The 15,950-nt window shown below is 42.2% G+C and overlaps 1 protein-coding gene across 2 annotated transcripts in view; it reads left to right on the forward strand.

Annotated features, from left to right (window-relative positions):
- LOC103716005 (protein timeless homolog) overlaps window positions 1-14,972 on the forward strand; it is a 32,110-nt gene extending 17,138 nt beyond the window's left edge. The window contains exons 9-18 of one of the 2 annotated variants that reach the window (XR_005507203.1): window positions 4,412-4,578; window positions 5,251-5,329; window positions 6,502-7,071; window positions 7,159-7,508; window positions 7,652-7,768; window positions 11,016-11,084; window positions 11,280-11,498; window positions 12,060-12,179; window positions 12,286-13,907; window positions 14,236-14,397. Coding sequence is in view for 1 of the 2 variants with exons in the window: in XM_008803832.3 (XP_008802054.2) it covers window positions 4,412-4,578; window positions 5,251-5,329; window positions 6,502-7,071; window positions 7,159-7,508; window positions 7,652-7,768; window positions 11,016-11,084; window positions 11,280-11,498; window positions 12,060-12,179; window positions 14,236-14,473 (1,929 nt within the window). In the remaining variant the exon portion in view is untranslated. Of the gene's footprint in view, window positions 1-4,411; window positions 4,579-5,250; window positions 5,330-6,501; window positions 7,072-7,158; window positions 7,509-7,651; window positions 7,769-11,015; window positions 11,085-11,279; window positions 11,499-12,059; window positions 12,180-12,285; window positions 13,908-14,235 lie in introns of both variants that reach the window. The other variant, XM_008803832.3, reaches the window with a different exon arrangement.
- Window positions 14,973-15,950: the final 978 nt, after the last annotated feature.

The raw sequence follows: 15,950 nt of genomic DNA on the forward strand, positions 1-15,950 counted from the left end.
GACCACTCGGATCCGATCCGGGGCACAGTGTCTCTTCTTCTGCTTTACTGGTCGGTGGGTTGGGTCGACGTTGAGGGCGTGAGAAATGACCTCCGGGTCGATCCCAGGTACATCGGCCGCCGACCAGGCAAATACATCGGCGTTGGCTCGGAGGAATTCCACCAACCGAGCCCGAGCTCCCGGGTCGAGATTGGTGCCGACCCGGACCGTCCGGTCCGGGCGACCTTCCTCGAGGGGAACTTCGATCACACCTTCGGCCGGCTCCCCGTGCCGCAAGGCCACCTCGTCTCTGGCGTCGAGGGACTCGACGCTTAAGGCTTCTACGGGCTTCTTCCCTTTGAGAGTTGCTAAGAAACATTGCCTTGCGGTCGGTTGGTCACCTCGGACCTCTCCAATCCCGGCCGCCGTGGGGAACCGCATGAGCAAGTGGTACGTTGAGACCACCGCGCGAAGGGCGTTCAGTCCGGGTCGTCCGAGGATAGCGTTGTAGGCCGAGGGAACACGGACGACCAAGAACCCGAGCCGCACCGTGGCCTCTGCGGGTGCAACGCCCGCAGTCACAGGCAGCTCAACGACACCTTCGGCCGAGACAGCGTCTCCAGTGAATCCTATGAGGGGGGTGGATGTTTTGTGCAACAATTGTATCATAGTTTGCCATAGTGAGGGAGATCACCATGGCGTCGTCGTGGGGGGTCTGAACCCCCTTTACATCTTCATCACAAAAAGTGATTACATTACCGACCCTCTGCCTCTTTGCGACGGCTGCCCTTGATGCTTCAGTCGAGCCTCCCGCGTTCCTCTCGGGCCGGGGGCAGCCCCCAGTGATAGTATGGATCACGCCCGCGACGGGTCGATTCTGCTCCCGAGGCTCCGGAGGGGCCGGGTCGGCCGGACGCGAGTCTGCGGGGGGACGTCGGTCGTTCACGTATCGACCGAGACGCCCTCGGCGGATGAGAGCCTCGATCTCGTCCCGAAGCTGGAAGCAGTCTTCGGTGTCGTGGCCGTGGTCCCGGTGGTACTCACAGTACGCCCGAGAGGGCCTCCTCCCAGGGATCTTCTTCATCTGTCTCGGGACCGGGAGGTCCTCTCGCCCCTTGATTTCCATGAGGATCTGGGCCCGGGGAGTCAGGAGAGGAGTGTACCGGTTGAAACGTCGGGGCGGAGAACGAGGGCGTAGGGCGCCGTGGTTCCTCGCCGGCGACGGGCTTCTGCGCCGACGTTGAGGCGTCGGGCTCCTCCCCTGGCGTGCCTCTTTTCGCCTTTTCTTCCCGAGCTTTGGAGGGATCTCGGCGGCCTCCTTGCTCCGGTGGGCGACCGCCTCCTCGGCGTCCGCATACTGGTTCGCCCGGGACAACAGCTCCGGGAAGCTCCGCGGCAGGCGTTTGTCCAGGGAGAAGGTGAGTCTGCCCTTTCGGAAGCCACGCTTCAGGGCTGAAAGAGCCACCTCCTGGCTCAGGTTCCGGACTTCCAACGTAGCCTTGTTGAAGCGGGTAAGATAATCCCGCAAGCTTTCTCCCTCGTTTTGCCGGACATCAAAGAGGGAGTCGGAGACCAGTCGCCGCCGGCTACTGACGGCGAAATGGGTGATGAAGAGGCGGGTAAACTGATCAAAGGATTGGATCGAGTTAGCCTCCAGGCCGGCGAACCACGCCCTTGCCGGGCCACGGAGGGTCGCCGGGAAAGCCTTGCAGAGGAGAGGACCTGATGCTCCGTGGAGGAGCATAAGGGTCCTGAAACTCTCGACGTGATCCCGCGGGTCCGCCGCCCCGTCATAGGGCTCGATCGCCGGCATTTTAAACCCCGGCGGATTCGGGGTCCGCAGGATCCTCGAGGCGAGCGCCGGTTGGGAGGAGATCTCCAAGTCGGCGAAGGGATCTTTAGAGTGGCCCTTCAGGACCTGGAGTTGTCGGTGGAGATCGTCCACCCGCCGGTCCAGGGAGCGCGACCGATGGGTGGGAGACAAGGAGCACCGAGAGGGGGACCGACTGGAGCGCGGGTTCCTTGAGGACTGGGGGGTCTGGGAATGCGCCCGGGCCCGCCTCTTGTACCCCGCGCAGCTTCGATGGGACGGTCCCGGCAGAATGGACCGTGCTCGAGAATCTTCCTCGCGCCGGCGCTCCTCCCCATGGGAGAGGAAGGAGCGCGGGTTAAGGAGGACAGGTGAGCGCTCAGGGAGCAGCGGCTCCTGGGCCCGCTGCGGCGCCCGAGACATCACACCCTGCAGGTTCTGCACCGCCTCCGCGAGGGTGCGGACCTGCTGGGCTAACTGGTCGAACTGAGCGGCTTCGACCATCTGAATCGGGGGTGGAACGGTGGAGTGTTGCTGAGAATGTGTTGGAGACGCAGCGGCCTCCCGGCCGGAGGCGCGAGAGGCCCCGCGACCGGAGGCATTGGAAGCTCCACGACCACCTCGCCGTGCCATTACGATCGCTCTAAGATTCGGTGCCCTCCTTCTAGCGCCAACTGTTGCTGGTGGTCCAAACCGAGAACGATTGGCACAGCGGTGTGAACGGGATTCCGTCTGAGCTGCCTTGGTCGATGTTGATTGTGCTCCACCTTCCACCGGAAAACCTGCAAGCAAGCCTCGCACCACCACTGGGGTAGTGGGGGCCCTCCGACGATCAAGTCAGAGGAGATTGGAGGAGGAGGAGAGATGATAATAGCAAGCAAGAGAGTGCTCTGGAAGATATTGCTTACCCCCCCTTCTCCCCCCAGCGGCATATATACCTGGCTGGGGGGTCTCTCAGGGGGGTTTGTCATCGTGGGGCGCGATGGAGTGGCCACTGACATGGCCGTTACAGGGCGTCGTGGAGCAGCGCTGGGTACGGCCATGACAGGGCGTAGTGGAGTTCCGCTTTGTACGGCTGATACAGGAGATCGTGGAACAGCATCGGATACAGCCGTTGCAGGGAGTAGTGGAGCAGGAGGCCTCGGCGTGCCTCTGGAAAGCAGCCTGTCGTTATCAAGAGATCTCCGACTCGGGGTCGGAGTGCTGGATCAGGGGGCAGCCGACTCGGGGTCGGGCTGCGGTGCTGAGGATATCCGACTTGGGGTCGGATTGCTAGATTAAGGGGCAGCCGACTCGGGGTCGGGCTGCGAAGCCGAAGATGTCCGACTCGGGGCCGGACTGCTGGATCGAAGGGCAGCCGACTCGAGGTCGGGCTGTGGAGCCGAAGATGTCCGACTCGGGGTCGGATTGCTGGATCAAAGGACAGCCGTAGTCTTCATGGGCGCGCGTGCCGGTCACGTGGAGCATGGCGGCTTAGTTCCCCCGTAACAGATTAAAACTAAGAAAACAAGACTTATAGCTAGATGTGGATGGTCAAGATTCTATAAACCAATTCTTTACATCAGGTTATGTTTTTACCAAATTATGGCTTGATCTTTTAATATTATATTTGTCTGCAAGAGCAAACTAAAAGCTTAGAAACTTGATGTCTAACACCATGTAATAACTCTTGTGTACAATGAAGCTTTTATTTCACTTGTGTTGCTAGTACCTATGTAGAGAAAGCATCATTTCATAATATTGATATTCTAACTGCTCTCGGTAGTTGATTTTTGCTTGAACCAGTTCCATATGGTTTCTTTAGACTCTGGTTCCATGGAAGGTTAGAAGATTCCTTTAGACTGTAACTATATTTCTCTAAATATTTGGTAATTTTTCAGGGAAATACTTGGAGTCCATTGACAGATTTTTTTTCAGTTGTTATTTCAATCTAATCATTGTTTAAAAGCTTATTGAAGCAAACTAATTTATATTACCAGGTCCAATAGAAGTCAATTTTGGGATTTCTGTTTTAGTTAATCCAACAACTAAAATGTTATCAAAATTGGGTTGAAGATGTTGTTGGGAACAGATGTAATGACATATAGTCTGTCATATTAGCAGAATCAATTATGCAGTGTTAAATTTGAGGCTTGAGAATTAGACATACCTCCAACATTCAAAGTTAGCACAATTTGTTCTTTATGCCAACTGGCATTTTTTTAGTGCTAGATATTGATTGTCTTTTGCAACTAACCATTACATCTTAGATTAAACAGTTGTAAATCTAATGTTTTTTGCATGCATACCTGATCGGATCTCCTTATATTCATTTATGACATTGTAATTAGAGATATCCTTGTGTAAGCATTCTATGGTGGTAACTTTTAAATCGATTTGAGTATGAAAAATTTGTTCTTTATTGATTTTTAGTTTGAAGTTTACTACTTGCCTAATTTTCATAAGGTGCAAGTTAATGGTATCTTATCGTTCTCCTAATGGGACTAAGAAGGCAAAAGAAAGAGCATTTGTTTCATCCATAGTTCTGAAAATCATTCTTGTTTCAATGGTTGGTCAATTTGGGAGGCTCTCCCTGGCCTTTGTAGAAATGCCTTGTTGTTAAGCAGTTTGCTCTTTGTGCAGATTTGCATGTTAGATTTAGTGCTGAAGTTATTGCCTGAAGATGCAAAAGAACCTCGGACAGCTCGAATACTTCTATATAAGTTATTTTATGATCAGACGGAACAAGGGTTGACACAATTCCTCTTAAACCTGTTCAAATCTTTCGACACTCATAAACAACCTAAAAGGTTAGTTTATGATTCAAGAATTATTTTAAATTTTATATTCAAGAATTTAAGCACCTTTCAATTCATACTGTGTCGTACTCTGATCATGATATAATCACAATATCCTCATATCCTGGGTAAATAAATTTAGCTTGTGGATATACTGTAGATGCACTTGGAAAGCCTGTAGCTTTTTTAAGCTACAAGATCTTTTGATGACTAAATAATCATGAACAAGCTGGCTTTGACCCTTTTGAACATCAAAGCCACATGTTTGACTTTTGCAGGCACACCATACCTCTATGAATAACTCTAAATATTTTGCACTTATAAGCATCAATAATGGCATATTTACTAATGTTGACATTGCTAATGACATGCTACCTTGAAATGACTTTATAAAAGACCATTCTTGCCATGCACACATAAAAAACAGAGTGATAATCCAAAAACGTTCTTAACATGCCTATTTCAAGATTTTATTAGTATAATTTTCTCCTCGATATGGATAGCGATTATCATCTTGCCCAGCTTTCACATTTTCTTCATTTTCAACTTAACCATTTTTCATTATGTATTTTCTATATAACATATATATTCCTGCATGGACTTTATAATATGTTCTCTATTTTTTACTATGGTGTGCTGGTAATGCACATAGCCATAGAAATTAATATGTTTTTCCTTATTCAGTGATCTTGCAGATTTGCTGGAAATAATACATGTGGTATTACGTCTTATGGAGAAGCTTCAAGCACATGGAACATTAAGGGTATGCTCTATCTGTTTTTGAAACCTTTTACTTTTTTTTGGAGTGAGAGGGAGAACCCCCTAGCATTACAATTTAGGAAGCACGTATACTTAAAATCACATACTGTGTCCGTATTGTATCCGTTACAGATAATGATACTCGTCCAATACTTCTCAGATATGTGTCCAATACTTGTGCTAAGTATATTATTTTTCAAAATTTTAAAATAATTTGGATATTTACTTCATACACTTTATATACTTCCGGATACCTCCAAAAATGAGAGGAAGGGCCAATTTTATAGTTTTTTGATATTATTTAAAATATAAAGCATGGATTATGGTCTATTATTAATGACTAATGATAAGCTTGTAAAAGTTAATGCTACCATACAAAGTATGGATTATGTTATTTTGATAGCCTACTTTTTTTTATCAGCATTTCTTATATATATAAAATAAATGCATACATGTTTGTAATGGATTATGGTCTATTAATTAATGACTAATGATAAGCTTGTAAAAGTTAATGCTACCATACAAAGTATGGATTATGTTATTTTGATAGCCTACTTTTTTTTATCAACATTTCTTATATATATAAAATAAATACATACATGTCTGTATGTATATATACATATACATATGCATGCACATGTGTATATGTTTTTTGATGTAATATAGCTATATCATATCCTATTTTTCAAGATTTGTTGTATCGGTTCTTGTATCCATATCCATTCTTCATAAAATATAATTAACAGGTTCAGATTTTTAGGGATGCACCATCCAAGAACCGAACATAGACTCTCTGGTTGCCAAGCAGAGTGTTGTTGCCGTTGAGTCAAGCCCCAGTTCACAACTAAAAAGAAACTTCTAAATGATAGTACTTTGGGATGATCTTGTTCTTTTGCATGCATGAATCATAGAGTTTAATAATTAAAACCTTGTTCTAGGTTTATATTTGAAGCTATATTAATTGCAACCAGAGATAGTTAACATGGTACAGTGGATATGTTCTTTCTTAAAAGCATGTAGGTTTTATTCTTAATTATTTGTTTAGTTATTTTCTCTTTGGCTTTCAAAAGCCTCTACTAGATCATGATTTACAGTGATGGTCTTTCTTTTTAGATATGCAAACTTTAATCTGATCAAGTCCTTTATATTTTTGGCAAATGATATTATGAATTCTAGGTTTCTAAAAAATCAAGAAAGGTCAGAAAAAAGAAGACACAGAAAGAAAATGATGAAGTAGAGGCTGAAAAACTGAGAGAACATGCCAATACCTGGAATGCTGATGAGCAGACAAATGAGATTGGAAGGCCTACTTCTCAACCATTTACTAATTCAAACAACTTGGTTACCAAGGAACCTTCAGCAATATCAGTTTTTGTGGACAAGGGAGGTGCTAACCAAGAAGGCAACTCAGTCCCTAATCCTGTTGCAGAGCCTGACATGCCTTTGCAGGATACAGGACATCTTGAAGATGACTTATCTATTTTGGATAGGGACAAGGAGAATAATCCCATTGCTCTCGCATATGAAACAGCAGATTCTTCAAATGATGATCAGCTCCCTGCTACAACTGAAGTTGATTTTAACATATCCAGGTTGGTTACAAGTTTTGCGAACAATGCTGTTTTACATAATTTGTGCTGGTTGCTGAAATACTATAAAAGCAACTCTGCTAGTACAAACCACTACATCATATGCATGCTGCGGCGTTTCTGTGATGATCTGGAGATTTCTCCGATGCTCTACCAGGTAAAGTTCAAGACAAAATTAAGCCTACCGTCTGGAAGCTGAAACATGCACACGTCTTATTCATACAAGCAACACTGTGTTTTGCAGTTATCGCTCCTCACCACATTTTATGCTATACTAGCTGATGAAAAATCAACATCTAAAGCATATGCAAATATTGTAAATTTTCTCACCAAACTTGTAAGGAAGATGTTGAAGATAATGAAGAAACAGCCATTACTTTTTGTTGAGATTCTCTTTTGGAAGGCACGCAAAGAATGCCACTGTATCAATGCGGAAGCTTTAATGAGTGATATTGCCAATTTAAAGAAAGACATCAGAGTTTGGGATAATGATGAAGTTGGTTTGCCAAATGGAGGGTCAATCCAGAAAAGCATAGCGGACTCGCTTGGTGATGATGAAGCTGATCTTATACCACATGATATTCATGATCAAAGGTAAGTTATTTATGAACTGCTTCTTGAGCATGAAGAATAATTCGTTCATCTAGCATAACAATCAATATCTATTATTAGCTGTATAGTTTCAGATTATTTAACAGTTTCATTGTTAACCAATTGACTGTTTCTTTATTGTAAAGGGAGGAAATTTTATCTGACGGATCTCGTGAAGATGATCTCTGCCAAACAAAGCAAACTATGGGCAAAAGGAACAACAAGAGATCCACTTTAAACAATGAGCCTGAGAAGGACAGAAGGTTAGCAATCATCACAAGTATGCAATTGGATGTGTTTTTCATTTTTTGGCTGGTTATTTTGACTTTGAGTCAAGCATAAACTCTTGTTGATGCATCAAATGTATTTTGTCTGATTTTCAAATTACGAAAGCTTCCAAAAGGCAAATAATTCCTATTTTTGACCTAGAACAGGAGATTTAGGTAATAAATCTATGCAAAATATAAGTGTCTTTTTGATAATGTGGTTTTTGAGCTTTTCTCCTTGGAAAGATGAAATGCTTATTTCTTCATATTTCAACCATGAGGACTCAGCATTGAGAGGACAACATTGAATCAAAGCCATGTGGCCCATGTCCATGATTTTCTTTACATCCTTTCCTGTCTATTTCCTTTTTTTGAATAAGTAAAGCTTATTTTGGTGTAAACTTTCTGGATACATCAGACACAAGAGAGTTGAGCGAGAGTCCCTTGTGAGGCAACGGAGTCACAGAATTTATGAGATATGTGTTCACCATGGTATAAAAAGCCTTAATGGGTTTAGAAAACTTTGTATAAACCATGGTAGCAAATTTTTTATAAATTTGGCATAGTTAAGAGCAAGACTGCATGAAATAAGCCCATGTAAAGCAAGAATAATCATCAATGAATTTGACATAATAGCAGTGAAAAGCCTTAGAAACAAAAAGGGCAGGACTCACACATTTGAGTGAACTAGGTCAAAAGGTGAAATAGCCATGAAATTACTAGAGTGAAAAGGAAGTTTTGCATGCTTTCCAAGAACACTACCTTCATAGGATGGTTATCTAAACTAGATATAGAGCTTAAGACATCATTATGAACTAATGTAGTAAGATGAGAACCACAAAGATGATCAAGATGATGATGCTAGATCATATAAGTAGAAGAGGAAACGTGTACAAAGTTTGAGGCAGGAGAAGTGGGCATATGTAGGTGGTCCATCAAATGCACCCCATTATGGCAATGGCCTGCTCCACTCGGGCATCGAGTTTGCTGATCTTGCACAAAGAAAGAAGAGGAATCAAATAGGACAAGGCAACTATGATCATTAAGTTGAGTAGCATATAGCAGATTAATGGATAATTGAGGAATATGGAGGATGGAATGAACATAAATTGGGTGATCTTAAAACCATCCTTCAAGAGCTGAACATGAACCAAGATGAGAAGCATGTGGGGTCATATGAAACGATGCACCAGAGTCCAAGATCCAAGTGAACTGAGATATACCTGTGGAGCCAAGGGAAAGAGGCTTGAAAAGGTATGACCTGGGGGTGAAGTAGTAGTGATATGGAGCTGCTGATGGACCTGCTTGGCAAGTTGAGCGATAAACTTTGAAGAAAATGTAAATGCGGTCGAGGTACACCTAGAGCTACCATTGGATGAAGAATCAATGGCAGGCATAGCAATAATTGGCTCTGCAGTGGGAGCAGCTACAGCTTGTTTAGGGCATGGTGGTCAAATCTTACACATAATAGTGTGCCCAGTGCATTTATAGCAATCGCAAAACCTCCTTTTCATAGCATCAAGAGGAAGGAAAGTGGGGCAGGAGCTAATGTTAGTGGGTCGCATGGTCTGCCGTACCGGTCGGTATGGATCGGTACCGGCCGGTACATACCGGTACCGGACCCTACCGGTACGGTAGAGCTACATATTTCAGTACCGAACCGTACCGGCCGGTACCGATGCGTACCGGCCGGTACCGATCCGGTACCGGACCAAACCGATCAGTCCGTACCGGCTCCAATTTTTTTTTGGCTTTTAGCCCCATCGATACAGTACCTGTTCGGCTTGGTTTCGTTCGGTACCGTACCGGTACCGATGCCCACCGGTACGTCGGTACAGTCGGTACCGCGTACCTTGGTGGGTCGTGTACTGAAAGCCAAAACAGAAGTAGGCTCGCCAACTTGGGATTCTAGACTTGGGATTCTAGGATAGAAAGATGGTCTCCTCGGCCATTATGTCTGAGAAAGTTGCATCCAAAGTAGAGAGTGGATTTTGATAGAGTAGTTGACCATAAATGGTCTCAAACTCATGTCAGAGAGCCATAAGAAATTGAAAAAAGATAATGTTGACTAAAAGCCTGGCATTGCTCATTAAAGCAAGCGCAGGTTGAGCAAGTGGTGTATAGCTGATGCTAAACCAAGGGAAGGTAGGGCTACAATTCCTACATGTAGTAGAACCCCAATATAGAGTAGTCATGCTGACAAGCAGTAGCGTGCTCTTGAAAATAGAGTGCACAAGTTTGATTTGTTTGCTCATGTTGACCACAAAGATAATCTTGCGAGTCTTTAGCCATGATATTCTAGTCTTTTGTTAGAAAACTTAACCAGGAGGCAACAATATGTTGCACTAGGAAATATATCACTGTTTTCTATGGTTTAGAATAATCTTATAATAAAAACTAAGGAATGTGGAACTATCCTGAACCGTTCGGTTCGAGGTGTACTGAGCCATGCCGGCGGCAGATTGGGATGGTTTCGGCATTCAAAACGGTAAACTGACAAGAGGAGGAGAGGAAGAATGGGAGAGGAGAAAAGAGGGCGAGGGAGGGCTGCTGGAGGGGCGCTGAAGGGCACTGGAGGGCGGGAGCAAGAGCTCCGCCCTCTGAATGGGGGCCCTTTTTTATTTTGAAAATTTAAGTAAAGTCGGCAAGAGGTTTGCTGACTTCACTTAAAATTCGGCTTTTCTTTTAATTTGAAAATTTTAAGTGAAGTCGGCGAGGGTTTGCTGACTTCACTTAAAATTTTTAAAATATAAAGGGGCTTCGACAGACTCCTGTTTCGAAGAAAATAGGAGTTCGGAGGGCGAAGCTTTTGCTCTGGCCCTTCGGCCCCTCCAGTGGCCCTCACTCTCTCTCCCTCTCCCTTCTTCTCCCTCCTCTCTCTCTTTCTCTCTCCTATTCTCCCTCTCCATCACCCTCTTTGCTATGTCGGTATAGGCTCGGCATGGAATGGCATGGGGCGTACCGAACTGTGCTGCCAGCCGACCGAAAAGGGCTTCAATACTGGCACAGGAAACCTTGATAGAAACTCTGATTTGAAATTGTAGCCTTGATTGTATATTTTGAAGTTGCACGGTAATACTATTGATCACATTATACTAAAGCACCTTTTTTTTTTCTTTTGGCTTCAAATTCGAGGTGGCCATTCCACCATGATTTGCTCTTGTGATGGACAAGCATGTTTTGCAGTTGATTTTACTGTATTATACTCTGGCTAATACTTGTCAATTCTTGTCTACTTTCTCAGCTGTAGAAGAAAAAGAGTACGAGCCTTTAACAAGGAACAGGAGCTTGAGATCAAAGTCCTATTCGAAAGGTTGGTGTACAAGTAACTCTGACTGTAGAGGTTCATACTATCAAATGCTTCCCACATAATGGTTTTTTGGCTCAGTTGGTTGGACTTCTCAACAGAACTCCAGATATTTATAATTTGGAGCACTGCTGAGACTACTTTCTGTATGAGATTTAACAATACACTTGCATTTAGTTGTTTGAAGTTCTGTTCCTATAGGTTTAAGAATCATAGGAGGTGCAGTCACATGATTGCAAAAGCTTTGGATGGTGATAACACATACACTGCAGCTCAAGTTTCTCGTAAACTCAAGCAACTTGGTCTGCTTGCTCCTCAAGAAAAGAGGTCAACTAATGTTGAGAAACTCTCATGCAATAAGGAAATCATTGACAGAGGAGAGCAGTCTGATGAAGAAACTTTACTAGCAATTAAACTAAGGTAAATTCTATGTGGCACTTGTCTGTACACGAATGTAGTTGTGCTGAGCATTTTTGTTATTTGCATTAAATATGAAAGTGTTTATTGGGTGCTACTTCTTGGCCATGTGTAATGAACATGGAGGTGGAAAAGACTCTGGTAGCTTGTATCATCTATATTTTTATAGATGGAATAATGAGTCAAATTGTGGAAATGTCAATACAGTGATGACCAGTAACACTCTGTTTTATATGATTACAATTAGTTGGGTGCTCATACATCTTCCTTCACCATCCCTTCCTACTGACGATTGATTCAAGCTTTCTGACACATCACCTTGCATTGGGGAAAATTGAAAGCAAATTTGTTTAGGAAGCCATGGTTTTCTGACATCTGACCTAATCAATCCATATAAATCATGCTGCTGGTCTAAGAAGAGTTTATTTTGCTCATGTAGAAAACCTGTTCTAGATTATCCAACTCATATAAGCTTTGTTCCTGATATATGCAATTAGCTAACCCTGCTGCGAATTATATATGTTAACTGTATTTGGCTAATCTCTAACTTTTATGTTCCCTTAGAAGCCAAAGAACAAAGAGCAAGCTGTTAGTGAAGGAGACTCCAATGACAAGCATATCTCAGCATAAAGAAACATCTACAGGGCAAGATTCTGATTTCAAGACTTTAAGCACCATATTCAAGTAAGTTAAAAATATTTTTTTATCCCAACCTTTCTTTTTTCTCCAACTACATTTATCTAGTGAGTAAACATTGCCTACAAGCCTTGCTTCTGCTATTTTGAGTCAGCTGAATATGCTGAAGCCAAGGAAGGAAAAGTAAATCATTCATGAAGGAGGGTACAATTGCTAGCATCTGTCACCACATGGAGACATCAGTGGAACGAAATTCCAATGATGAGACTTTAAGCACAATGTTCAAGCGTGCCGAGTTTCTTTTATCCCCAAATAAACTAATTTTCAGTTTCATTCATGCAAGTATCAGTCTTCTTTCTTTCTTTTTTTTTTTAAATCTGCATACGAGCTTGATGAAACGCACCAGGAATGATCATGGGTAACTATTTTTGAAGGAGAGGGTTATGAGCCCTCCCTAGATTTTATTAGAGTTTATTACAAGTTTGAGCAACAAATAATATATATTTGGCAATAAATAACAGTTTGTTATCCAGATCTCTTGTTCATTTTAAGGATGTTTTTCTTCCACTAGTTACAATGCACATGCAGGTGCACTTGGTTTCAAAGGCTTTTAAGATTTGAGATAGTTTAATTAAAATCTAAATTCTAAAAATATCTGGAAAAATTATTTCAAAAAATCTAAAAATAATTAACTCGTGATTATTTTTCTAATGTGTTAAATTTCACCTTTGTCTCATAGCTCAAAAGTATGTTTTAGCTCCTCTGTTAAAAATTTTGAGTCTAGATATTTTAGAAGTTTCTGAATTTTTACTTTCTTGCCAAATTGAAATTTGTATCACCTGTTGATTAAGAAGATCTCCCCTCTTTTTCTTATTCTCAAACTCTAGCAATTTTACAATTCCTTCCTCTACAGAAATCTTGCATGTTTTCTTAGGACTTCAAAGGGAGTAATTTAATTAGAGTTGCTATCTAAATGTTTTAGATTTTTGATGGAATAATTTGCTTAGGGCTGTTTTTGGGATTGAAAAATTGAGAAATTAAGATTCTTTTATATAGTTTACGGATTAATAAAGAAAATCATCCATAATTTCCAAATGCTTATGTCCTAGTTGACCCATTAAATCCACACCTTGGCCAAGATTCAAATATCTTCTGAGTATTTCGTCAACAACTTAAAATTGTTGGAAAATTATAATATGCTTGATTAATTTGTCAAAAATATGATAGTCTTTGTTGACCTACTTGAAATAAAACAAGTTTACAATTTTGCCGCCAAAATTCACCCTGCCTTTTAATTGTTCACAAGCACCCTATGATTGGTTGCAACTTTTCAGATGCACGAGCATTACCTTTCTTCAGGGTCCACTTTTCTTATATAAGGTGCAGACTAGAGATCAGCCCAAGCCTTAGAGGCAGCAACTGAAGCAGGTTTTATCCACTTTTTGAATCACACTTGTTTGGGTCAGGTTGTGTCAACTTCTAAGTTTAAAAGCAACTTATATAATCAAAGGTCTTTTAACTCATACTGCATTGATTAGTTAGCTATGTGTGACTGAATGGTTCAGGTTTTGTCGGGTTTTAAACTTAAAAGCAACTTATATAACTGGAAGTCTTTTAACTCGTACCACATTGATTAGTGAGCTGTCTGACTGGATGTATTTAATACAAAGTCTTGTAGATTGTGCAGGGCATGTATTTTTGAAGATTTTTATCCTAAAACTTGTTGCTTAATACAGCACTTCATAGTTCTGAACTGCAAATACTCCCACATACAAGGTATTCTTTTGTAAGCCTAATTTTCTAATTAGCATCATATACTGATAAGCAGATGCACTGTAAATTTCATTGCTAATTCCATGAGCTTTGATGGATTAAAGACACTAAAAACCTAGGTTTAATTTGCAACACAACAGAACAGTAGTCACTCCATGATATATTATTTTATAGCTCATAATAGTGCTCCCTGGTAGCACTCATAATTTATATTGCTAATCATATCTTCCTTGGAAGTGCATTGCTACTGAAACTGACACAGTAGGATATTTTGAAAATGCTTTGTCATCTAGAAACTGCAGCTAATAAAGGTCTATTGGTCTTTTTCCAGAGACATGGTCTCGCAGCATGAGTTGGGCCCATCTCATAAAGGTGAACATGAAGCGGTTGTTTTTGCTGCTATGGATGATAGGTTTCAGGCTGAGCTGGATAACCTTGGTAATAGAGAACAAGATGGAGTCAATGAGTTGGAGGACTTGGTCGACTCTGGGGATGATTTACTGGCTGTGCCCAAAAAGATTGGATTCAAAAGGAGCCTCAAGTTAGTTGTTGATGATGAAGATGATTAGTGAAACAGATCGTGTATAGTTAACATATGAAGAAGTTAAGGAGAATTTTGTGTTGGCTTGATTCCAATTAGGCCTCCCCCGTATGAAGCATCAGATTATGGAGACATTAGTCTAACTTGTGAAGTGCAGAAAAGAATGGAGCAATATTTCACAAGGTTTTCTGTGTGACAGGAAGCTTACAGCCTTATTGCCTGGTCTGACCAGATTGATTTATAAAGCCAAAGGATCCGTTGTAGTGGCATTCTCAATCCAAGTTCGAACAGCTGCATGACAATACTAATTTTGCTTGTAATGAACCGAGTGGAAGCATGTAGCTAACCCCAAGCAATTTTAGTGAAAATGTAAAGTAATATAAATATATAAAACATATTTTTGACAGGGATATCAACCCTAAACTGGGTGGGGGTTTGTATGCAGCAGCATTGTTAAATCTTGTTCGTTCTCATTTTCCAACTTCTGTATAAAAGAAGATTTTTTAAATATTTTGATGGTCATTGCTGAATGTTTTGCTCTTCATCCCATGTCTTACCATCAATTTTTTGTATGGGCCTTGCTGATGTAATGATGATCCATAAAGGTATGATGTATCTGGGTTCCATGGACTGGTTTCACTAACAGCACCTTGTGAAATCCTGATTCTGCTGGACAAGCATCATTGTCTCAATCACTGTCGTTATTCGCTTCTTGGGATCTTGATCTCACCGTGGAGGTTGGGAAGGGGGGCAGAGCAGAGGAAAGCCGAGACTGTTGGGCATCCCTTGGGTGGCGGGGATGGGGTGGTGGCTCTTCGACGTCAGCTCAGAGGAGTTTATCTTGCCTGGCTTGGAATGAATCTGTTTAATGTCCGGCATCCTGCTCCGAGTTCCAAATTATCTTTTTAATAGATCGAGTGTCAAATGCACTGAAACTTGAGGTATGCAAAATGATGGTTTTGCAAACTGATGGTGACGGTTTCCTCTATTTTTTGTATTTTGAACATTTATTGTATTTAATAATTTTTATTACCAATGATGGCTGGCATCGGTGAATGGCCGACTGTTGATGGGTTTAATGTGTGGTTGGAGGCCTGTTTTATAAGCTGTGCTTTTTTGATTTTGTTGAGTGACTAGAAATTCTTGTTGTGGTGGTAGCATGTTTTGATCGACTGTGGCCAAATAAGCTAGCGCTCAGTTTCTTGATCGTAGATCACCTACATAAAGTTGGAGGATGTGGGATTTGTTGCCAAAATTTGAGAATTGGTGACGGTCCTTTTTTTTTTTTGTTTTTTGACAGGAGCACTTAATTCAATCGACCATTTTGGATTGCATTGTTGAAGTTTCCACTTTTCAAAGGGAACTTTGAATCAAACCTCCATTTCTGAGTGTGAATTAGTTGGCAATAAAAGGTTAAATACATGCCCTGCACTTTTTGCTTCTCTTTATGTGAGAAAATAACTGATGCTCATTATGATTCCAAAGAAGCATGACAGAACGAGAAA

The sequence above is a fragment of the Phoenix dactylifera genome, unplaced genomic scaffold, assembly GCF_009389715.1.
Source record: "Phoenix dactylifera cultivar Barhee BC4 unplaced genomic scaffold, palm_55x_up_171113_PBpolish2nd_filt_p 000121F, whole genome shotgun sequence".
Classification (NCBI taxonomy): domain Eukaryota; kingdom Viridiplantae; phylum Streptophyta; class Magnoliopsida; order Arecales; family Arecaceae; genus Phoenix; species Phoenix dactylifera.